Source organism: Cibotium barometz, chromosome 12 (assembly GCF_041138505.1).
Source record: "Cibotium barometz isolate CiBa-2024 chromosome 12, ASM4113850v1, whole genome shotgun sequence".
Lineage (NCBI taxonomy): Eukaryota > Viridiplantae > Streptophyta > Polypodiopsida > Cyatheales > Cibotiaceae > Cibotium > Cibotium barometz.
Window position 1 is genome coordinate 27,203,476 of NC_141057.1, and position 10,702 is coordinate 27,214,177.

General features: G+C 45.9%; 1 protein-coding gene across 2 annotated transcripts in view; it reads right to left on the reverse strand.

Annotated features, from left to right (window-relative positions):
- LOC147633243 (phosphomevalonate kinase, peroxisomal-like) overlaps positions 1 to 8,994 on the reverse strand; it is an 83,012-nt gene extending 74,018 nt beyond the window's left edge. The window contains exons 1-2 of one of the 2 annotated variants that reach the window (XM_086806269.1): positions 8,951 to 8,994; positions 8,723 to 8,811 (exon numbers count right to left, since the gene is read on the reverse strand). In XM_086806269.1, coding sequence (XP_086662395.1) covers positions 8,723 to 8,730 — 8 coding nt within the window. In that variant the 5' untranslated portion in view covers positions 8,731 to 8,811; positions 8,951 to 8,994. The remainder of the gene's footprint in view (positions 1 to 8,722; positions 8,812 to 8,950) is intronic. The other variant, XM_086806268.1, reaches the window with a different exon arrangement.
- Positions 8,995 to 10,702: the final 1,708 nt, after the last annotated feature.

Sequence of the window (10,702 nt, forward strand, 5' to 3'; positions counted from 1 at the left end):
ATGCTACGCCTGAAGCTCCTACATTCTGGTTCTACCTATCTTCTACTGGTTCATGGTCTTTATCTGTTTGCCTCTTCTGGATCTAGCCCTGAGAATGTCCATGGCATCTATGATGCACATGACATCCCCCTCTGCTAAACTTGATGACGGGAATCCAACCTGCTCTTAGATGACTGTCATCATCCCAATCCTGTCCCGAAGTCCCTCTGTCATCTTCCATCCCTAGCAAACCTTTTTCTCTGAAAATCCGGTCTGTTCTCCAAACCACTCTGTCTCTGATGAAGATCGATGCATCTGGTCTTCCTCTAGTCCACAATCCATTCCGGCCCTGACTCTGAACACCGTCTTGGTCTTTGTTCCTGGAACTGAGTCTGGCACTCTCACATCACCCTTGGAGGATCAACCTCCCTTGGGACCGTTACCTGAGAACCTATCTGGCTCACGGAACTGCCATCCCCATCTGGCACTGTGGAACACCACCAACAAACCTCCTGGGAGTTCTTCCCGCTTCTGTGCTCCTCGCCTTGGGCTTCGAATCCGTGTACTTTCCTATACCTTGGACCTGTACACCATCATCTGGGACTGATTCAGCATTTAGCTTTGCTGAGCCTGATGCTCTGATACCAATGTAACACGCGGAAGCTCTAGGTAGTCTTCTTTCAGCACTAAACACTCTTGGAAAACCTTCTGATGCAAAAACGCACCATCTGATGCAAAACGCAGGTAGAGAGAGAGTAGAGAGAGAGAGAGAGAGAGAGAGAGAGAGAGAGAGAGAAGTGCTGGAATTTCAGTATATACTATGGTACAAAAAGGTACATATCTTTGCAGCCCTTGGCTGCCCTCTTGAAAAGGTGATAACACACCAAAACTGCCCTAGACTAGGACTCCTAATGACTCATACCCCTAGTGGGTTGAATGAATAAACCATAGAGCAAGGGGGACTATTTATAGCCCCTTGGACTACATGGGGAACTGGCCGACTGCTGGTAACCAGTTGCAAGTTCATAAAATCTATTAAATGCAGCCGACTGGGTATTCTTGATGCGCCTGCTGCCAGCACCCTCTGTCCTGCAGCCGACAGCCCTCTGGTACTGCTGACGTCAGCCTCCATGCAGCCAATAGCCTTCTGATCCATGCTTTGCTCCAAGTCCTGCTCCATGTCCACTTCAGATGCTACGCCTGAAGCTCCTACATTCTGGTTCTACCTATCTTCTACTGGTTCATGGTCTTTATCTGTTTGCCTCTTCTGGATCTAGCCCTGAGAATGTCCATGGCATCTATGATGCACATGACACTCCCCCAAATTATCCACACCTCTTTTTAGGGTTCTGAGCATGTACATGTAGCCTATGGCTGTTTGATTGTAACTAATAGAAGGATCTTTTCTCCAAGACAAAAACAAAATAGATCCCCCACTAGAAAAGAAGAAGAAATTTGATATGACTATAAACTATGTTGTTATAGCAATTCTCCATAAACCTGTAATTCTAAAGACTTCCTTTCGATTGATGCAGCAACCATTACGCTTCCAAGAGTCTTTTTTTTTTAAGAGCGATTTAATTTTCTTTCCTTGATAGACAAAACAGCATCTATTCCTCCATATAGACCGAATCACTGTGTGCCTTAAAATATGGAAGCCATGTGGCCTGTTCCCATACATATCTGAAAATAAGGTTTCTTTCCGAGACAGAGAAGAGGGGTGGTATTGGGAGAGTGTTTCCCAAGCTGCAATTGAGAGTTCAAGGATTGGGCATTGGAAGAACAAATGTTGAATGGTCCCAACCTTGCCACAATACTTGCATTTAGCCACCCCAAATCCCGGCCACCTTGGCCCGTGCGGGCCAATCGCCTGTCCTTGCCCAAAGGAATTTCTAGATCAGCCTCTACATCTGGCTGAGGCATCCCGGGAAAACGCTCAGCATGAAGTAATGTACCACATGGTGGCCATGAGAACCTAGTTGGCCACCAGCACGCGACCAGTGAGAGAGATCTGGTTAGTGCTCCACTAAAGGAGTTTCTTCCGCATGCTAAGATGCAGAGGGGCAAGCTGCTACTCTAGGGAGAGATCAATCCCCACCTAACACCATAAATATCTGACTGGGTCCACTAAAGACTCAACTAGATGCCAAGTCCTCAATCAAAAGGGGGGAGCTCAAGAAACTCTGCAGACCAGGGGAGACCACCTCCCACATGTGCTGCCACACTCTCTCGCTGCCTCAATCTGGGGGGTGAGGGGACCGGCCGAGAGAAACCCTCTATAGAAATTTGGGGCGATGACCTGCACCTGTCAGGGATCTGACTCAATAGAACCATCTGGACTATTCAACTTGCGAACCCTGTCTTGACGGTGGCTCGAAAAAATCCCACGTGACCCAGTCTCTTGCCTGGGTCTGGAAAGATGCACAGGCATGATACATGAACTCCACCCTCTCCTCAAACCAACATATCTTGGTGCGGACTGTCTCCAGCTATGACTCCAGCTACGGGCTGCTCCTGCAGTCTCTAAAGAGAGGCTAGGCTCCTGCGAAGACTCCTCTCCTACTACGGGCTATCTAGGATCTTCTCCTGTAGTCTCTAAATAGAGGTGAGGCTCCTGTAAAGACTCCTCTCCTGCTCTCGAAACACGATGAGCCTATCTTGGGCTACCCTCTATAAGAGCAAACTGATCTCTCGAAGCCACAAGTCTAGATCCGTTGATCCCTACTTGAGGGTGAGAGTGTCCCAAATCTCTACGATCTGTGTGCCGATCTAGGCATCCTAGACCAAGCTCTCTAGGATGCGGACACTCTATTGTCTCTTTAACCACCCCGTGAAACCAATCCAGTCCAATGAAACCAATCACTCGGGGCACAGATAGACAACACAGTACCAAAAACAAACTTTGAGACACAGCAAAAGAACCATAAACAACACCAAAAATACAGCACTGAGCTGGAACAGCCGGCCCCTAGTAGGAACTTCTTTATTCGATGAATAAACTGTTACAACAGCCCAAGGTGCGGGTGCAATCTTGCACCGGATTTCCACAAAGCTTCCTCAGCAAACACTTGCTCAGGGATCTAGGTACAAACAGCACCAAGAACCAGTACAAACCAGCCTCGAAACAGCCCCAAAATCAGTGGACAATTTTGGAAGAAGAGAGAGAAAGAGCTGCATTGTTGTACAGCCAGCGCTTAGGAGAGAGAAGGTGCTGTTCTGCTGTACGGCCAGTGCATCAAAGAGAGAAGGTAATTTGCTGTCCTGCTGTATGACCAGCACTCAGGAGAGGGAGTACTGATACACCCAGAGGAAGGAAGAGCTCGTTGCTGCCCTGCTGTACGGCCAGCGCTTAGGAGAGGGACTGCTGTTGTACCTGTACAACGAGTGCTCAGTGGAGAGAAAGGAAAGGCTACTACAACCGGCTAGTGTTGAGAAAAGCACACCACGACAGGCTCCATATGCCACACATGTACTGTCATGTCAAGCTCGATAATGGGGCACACTGTCCTTTCAGCCATGGAATCACTCCAAAAGCTTGAGCTAAACGCCAACAGTAATCCTCGAAAACAATAGCCCACAGTACACCACTAGCTTGGTTAGATAATTCATAAGAGAAATCATAGAATTCCTTTCCATAACAAGAAAGTATTTCCATCTGGACATGGTTATAGGCATTGCGGCCATAGTACAAGGAAAGTAGTGATCCATTCCAAAAAAATCTAAGACGTTGCTGTCTACAACAAGAAATCTCTGCTTTCCTAAAACACACTCAAAAGAACACACTTGCTCCTTGCATTTTCATGCGAGGGTGAGCTTGCTTGAAAACCCAAAAATTCTGAGAATATACATATATTGCTAGAACCAAAAAGTACAACTTACAAATAAGGTAGTACTTAACCAAAAAGGAAGCATAATCTTCGGAGGATTCCCAAAAAGCATAGCTCAAGCTATGACAAAACTATCTCAAGTAAAAGAAATTACTCCACAAAGAAAAATCCTCGATAATAATAGACGATCTCAGAGCTCCAGAGACTCTGCTTCATACTCATCTGGTTCAAAGCCAGTGTGCCTTGTTTGAGTTCATTGCTCAGACTCATCCTCCGAATCAGTCAAAATTATCAATTTGTGCAGTGAAGTGACTCATGGTCACAGAGGCCACAATATCCATAAGCAAGGGAAGACAGTAATGGCTTTCGGGTTTCCTATAAACTGTGGGGACCAAGAACCTGATCAAGCTGAAACCCAACACCATATTTAACTCTGCACTTTGGTTTTGTTTTCTTTCGAGGGACCTCCTCAGAGCCAAGAGGGAGATCCAGAGTCCTCTCCAAATCCTCGTGTCTAACCAGAGGTGTCATCAAAGAAAATCTAGCTAGTAGAATTAACCTGGATATCCCCATCCTTCCAAAGATATCTGTAAGCTAGATCTCTGGGGTTTTCTGCATATACTTGAGCAAGATCCCCAAAGATGTCCATAACATCTCAATCTCGAGCCACTCTTCCCTGGAAAAGCCTATTAACGTAAGGATCCCTTTTATAGAGTGTCAATATGGCTTCTTTGTCAGCCAATTGCTTCAAAAGTTTATCCAATTCCTCACAAAAGGATTGTTGCTCGCTATCAAGAGTCTTATGAAATATAGCAAACATCTGCTCAAAAAGCTCATCTAGATCATAACCCAACAAAGCTGACCCATCCATGATATGGAAGCTATCAAACTCCGTTTCCATCAAGATCTTTTCCTTTCTAAGAGTTACTGTCAAGCCTGCTCTGCTAGAAAGGTTGAGCTCTGATACCAATGAAACCAATCTAATCCAATGAAACCAAACCCCGGATCACTTGGGGCACAGATAGACAGCACAGTACCAAAAACAAACTTGGAGACACAACAAAAGATCCATAAACAATACCCCACTGAGCCGGAACGGCCGGCCCTCCGTAGGAACTTCTTTATTCAAAGAATAAACTGTTACAACAGACCAAGGTGCATGTGCAATCTTGCACCGGATTTCCACAAAGCTTCCTCAGCAAACACTTGCTCAGGGATCTAGGTACAAACAACACCGAGAACCAATACAAATCCGCCTTGAAATAGCCCCAAAATCAGTGGCCAATCCCGGAAGAAGAGAGAGAAACTATTGCCTTGCTATATGACCAACGCCAGGAGAAATGAAAATGAAATGAAATGATATATTAACGTCTTTAGAAGGCCAAAATGACCTATGAGACCAAAAAGGTTACAACAATTGGTGGATCTGATACAATGTCTGTGTAAGAAAAGCTAAAAACAAGTAAACAACTAACTGAAACTGAAACAACTATGAGGAAAAGTACGGTACTAGGAGCTCCTAATGGATAACATCTGGGAGGAAAACTCCAGCAACAAAGGTAAGCATCATACACATCACTATCCAAAGATGTCTCTCATCGGTCGATGGCGGATATCCTCAATGTCCTCCATGGTGAGTACTCTGACTGGACGTCTCCCATGCCGTGCTAGTATGGTCCTGATCCTCTGTTGTAGTCTCCACCGGTGTCGAGATGGGCCTCTCATCTTGGGGCGCCTGGACCTCCCCAGCTCTATAGCCCGATCAATACTCTGGGGCTAGCTGCAATGCCTGCTGGCCTGCTCGCTCAATCTCTAGTCGAAAGAAGTCTGTAATCTGCCTCTGTAGGTGCTAGAGAGAAGGTAATTTGTTGTCCTGTTGTACGACCAGCACTCAGGAGAGAGTACTGTTGTATGGCCGGCACCCAGAGGAAGGAAGAGCTCACTGCTACCTTGCTTTACGGCCAGTGCTCAGGAGAGGGAGGGAAACAGGCTGAGTAGAAATTAAGCCTATATTGATGGTTAAAGGTCAAAAAGGGTGTTTTTTCTCGACGCATTTGGAGCAATCAAAGCTGCTAATGGATGGAAGGTCAAAGATTTGGGTTGGTTGCCAACTTTGGGTACAGTTGAAAGAGACAGTTGCAATGTCCCCACACGTTTGGAGCAATCAAAGCTGCTAATGGATGTAAGGTCAAAGCTTTGGGTTTGGTTTTGGTTGCCAACTTTGGGGACAGTTGTGGCTTAAAATAAATTGGTAGATGTAAGATAAGTCATAGGATACTTTAGTTTGTAAAAAACTGTCCACTTTGACAATGAATACTTTCAATGAGTTTCGATTTGCCATTCGATGGTGTGGCATTAGATATCCCTAAAATGTGCTGCAGCCCTCTTTCAAGGTTGGGAACATTTTGCCACCTCTTTCTATCTCAAACATGGCCTGCAAGTTTAACAGCGGCTGATTTGAAACTTGCTAGGTGTGATGACTTTTTGGTCTGTCCATACTTTTGCTCTATCATGTCTTTTGTCTCCCCTGCTATAAAGTGACCAGGCATGTGATATGGACACAGTGATTTACTATTATCTTATGTGTTCATATTCCATGTCCTTTTATTTATTTAATATATGGAGGATTGTAGCTTGCTGGAAATCAGTGCTCCACCCTTGGGATCCAGCTAGCTCATGTTCGTAAGCCTGCTTATGAGGCTGGCGCCTGGCATCCTAGTTTGAGATCTTTTGATGATGGAGTGCACTGTGGGTGCTAGCCTGTAGTATATGGTGGCTGTTTGGTGTCCACTGGTGTCATGGATGGTGGGTGCTACTGGTGTCACTGATGGTGCTCATGGTTTCTGGCCCTGAAGGGGTCTAATGTAGACTATTTTTAGGCCATGACTTGAGGCATTTTTGGTCGCAAGGTTGGACAAATAGGGCCTATAAAGACCCCTATCCCTCCTGATTTCATGGTTCGTTTCACATGCCCATTGTGCATGGTGGCACAGTGTAACCCTCTTTATTCATCAGAATCACAGCCCCCATAAAAGCCCCCTATGCTTCCCATCCTTTCGGCCCTTTCCCCTCTTAGGGTTTTCGCATGTGGGTTTTTGTTCATTCGGTGAGGTTCTGCTCTCTTTGGTCTTCACCCTTCCAGGAGGATTCCATTGGCAGCCGCTCTGTCAATCCTGTGACTGAGGCCGCTGCCCCTTTCATATTCTCTGAACTGGACCTTCAGCTCTCGGCATCGGCAGTTTCCTCCCTTGTGGCATATTGGCTTGCAAGCTCATGGTAGGGAGCTGCCCAGCATGTGGTGAGATTGGGGATTTGCTCCAGGCAGGCCTCCTCGGTGAGCCCGGCAAAATCACCGATGTTCATTTTCTTGGGCACGGCTACACTTACATGGAAATTGACTCTCCTGCAGCGGCTGACAGGGTGCTTCAGCGGAGTCCCTTCGCGGTACGCACAGGTCAGAGGCTCGCTTGATGGCACCAAGACTACGACCCCACATCCACGACCCCCTTGCAGGACTGTCTGGCTTCCCCGTCACAGTTCTCTTTCCCAGGCCTCTGAAAGGAGTATATCCCCCTCTTGCAGTCAATTGGTCGATCGATTGGACATGTCTTGGAATCACCCCAGAATGCTGTGGTGGCCAGGACAGCTAGGATTCCCTCCATCAGATTATGCATTGCCTCTTGCCTCTCCAGAGGCTCTCCTGCAGGTCATCACGCCCCTTGGGCAGTATTTCATTTGTAGACAGATGGGGCATCTGGCTAGAGTCTGCCCTCAACGTCAAGCCTAGACCCGCACTTAGACCCGCTCAATCCGGGCGGTCTTGTCGGTGGAGAAACAACACCCCCCCCCACCCGGTGCGTGTGCTTGGGGTGGTGGCAACCAGAGGGCCAGATTGGTGGGACCCCCAAGGCAACGGTACCTACTGTTAACCATTATAAGTGTTTACCTCGGGACCAAGATCTTGATGGCAAGGCAGCCCCACCCACCCCTTAGGAGGTTCAGGATTCCTCTGTCCAGATGCTGCTCCTCTCTGCTGGGTCGGAGAACTGGTGAATCAGGCGACGCACAAAGCCACAATGTCTTCACCAGGAAGGGCCGTATTTTCCTGTACGGTATCGTACTTGACAACCATGCCCATGCAGATAGTCTCGTGGAACATTCCTAGGATGGGCGGGCCCTGTTTTCATAGCCGGAGTGGGTTCCTTTTGCAGGAGCTACAGAGCACCGTTGTAGGAGGCTGAGGGGGCATCCTTTTCCTTTAGGAGCACCACCTTTCTGCAGGACATACCTGTGGAAGCTCGGCAATAGCCACACCTTCGTCGCCTGCTTTTGGTCTTGAGGGGAACCAGAGGGGGGTCTTTGTATCTCAGTCTAGTGAGCAGTTGATATACCATCATTTTGGGGCTTAGGCACCATTGTCAGGGGAGAGCTCAGTGGGTGATCATCAGGACTGGGTGGGCCTCCTCAATCATACCCCCAACAGGGCGGCAAGGAATAGGGATTTCTTGATACAGAGTGTCGCTTTCCCCCCAGACCCCCCACCTGATGTAACCTCCCTCCAAGAGTGGCCAGCTACAGAGGGAGCTCCCTGCCCATGTTTTGTACATTTTGACTGCATTCCTGCAGGAAATGTATTCTGCCACTCCGGCAGGTTTTCCTTTTAACTAATAGAAGGATCTTTTCTCGGAAAACCAAAACTATTTCTGCCCCTTGCTCCTTCGTGGATCTTATACTGCAGCCAAGTTTGGATCTGCTAACATCAAGATCTGTATTTGAGGCTCACCTTGTCATAAGTAAAACAATTGTGAACTTACATGGAGCACTTAAATACAGGTGTCATATGTAAATTAATTGTGAACTTCCATGGAGCACTTAAATACAGGTTTCCACACTCCAAAAACAACAAGAAAACTTACACAGCCATGATTGAGTCTTGAAAAGGTGAAGTTGCTTAGTGGCTCATCACCACATCAAAGTAATGTAAAATGCTCCTTGCCTCCAACTTCTGTGGAAAAAAAAAAGGTCACTTTAAAATGGTCATAATATAGAAATAGTATTGGTGCTTGATACAACTCCCATGAACTTCTCCCAATCCACATATTGACCGTTACGCTACATCATTTGAAGTATAAAAAGGTTAATACCTAGCTTGCAGGAAACGTGTGTGGAAGAGTAGGAAACGCCTTCTGTAGAAGGGCCACGTTTCTCACCATGGGAAACACTTAGGAAACGGCGAGTTTTTACCCCAAAAAAAAAACGAATTTTGACCTTGGCGTTTTGGTGCAACACATTAAAAGAAAAACGGGGGCCACTTATAAAGTGGGCCGTTTTGTTGCAGACCATTAAAAGAAAAACGGGGGCCACTTATAAAGTGGTGTTGCAATTTATTAAAAGCATTAAAAAAAAAGGGCCAACAGGGCCCGTGTGTATATATATATATATATATATATATATATATGGCTTTTTTTCTAAGGTCCATAAAAAAAGACTCGCCATCCTTTTTTTAAGAAAAACGATTTCTCTCAATCTATGTTCCCAGTGTTCTCTCTACTCGCCTTCATCCTCCATGGGTCCATGCAACCTGAATGAGTGCCTTGAGGATCTAGTTGAGGATGAGGGTATACTTCCCATGTAATAAATTTGTATCTTGCACTGTCATTGATGGCTGAAATTCCGCCCTTATGGACTCCTTCCCATGTAAACAAGTTGTATCTTGCACAATCATTGATTAATGAATTTCAGCCTTCTTTTCATCTACTTTGTTACGTGCTTTTACATGTTTCCTCCCTTCAAAAACTATATGTAAACATGTGCTATATTTTTTCTAAATGTCTGTGTTCTTTTCAAATCTTAGCCTACCCCCGACGTTTCCTAGTAAATGGGTTTCGCGTTTCCTTGCGTTTACTTAGGCTTGCCGTTTCCTAAACAGAAACGTTTCCTGCAACCTAGGTTAATACTTATCCGAGTCAGTTATAAATAATTGTTCATTTACAATTTCAATCAGGCTTTCTTTTGCTTATCTCTATTGTGAAGGACTGTATAGATGCACAACACGTCAGTGAACATCAAGAGAGGAGAACCTAACATGTTTTCAACACAGCATGCCAGTTCCCCTATCTAGATCACCATATATCTACAAGGAATTAGAGACCATTTATTCAGTTATCTCAGGAAGTTACAGCTTCACAACCAAAGTATATCGTTTTACTTAGAGAGTACCACAAGAAAAGATTTCCATGGGACACAATTAAACTACTAAAACGAGAGGCTGAAGAGTAAAAGCAAGTGTCTCAAGGCATTCACTAGATCTAAGAAAAGCTTGTCCCCCGATTATCTACATTGGCTTGTTTAGATGGAGGCCTCACATATTTTGCTAATGGTGGAGGCTGTAGCATGATTGACTATTTCATGGGATCCCCAGCCTTTGTCTCCAACATCCTCAATCTCAATACCCTTTTAACGTTGATGGGAGCTAATCATACTTACCTCAGCAGATTCAGCTTCATATGCAGTCCCAAAACGGCTCGATCGCCAGATTGCACGGGCCCATCCACAGGTTTTTTTTAACCATAACTTGAAGGATGTTTATTGTTAATCTCCTGTACTATGCCCCAACAATCCAAACGAGACATCAATCGCTGTAGTGTCTCCTGCCGGTGACTGAATGAGAGGCAATGTCCTGTAGTGTCCCTATTCACGACATCACACCCCGGCCTTCTAATAACCTTAGTTAAAAATCTCTTTTTCTCACCCGTGAGTAGATCCTTCTATAGTCGCAATTTGGTACCCACCCAAGGGTGGCTTGAACTCCCAGCTCGAAGGCGTTACAAACTGGTAACTGCAAAGCAATCACAATACCAATGGAAGTCTATGGGGATTTGAACTCGGGACCTCCT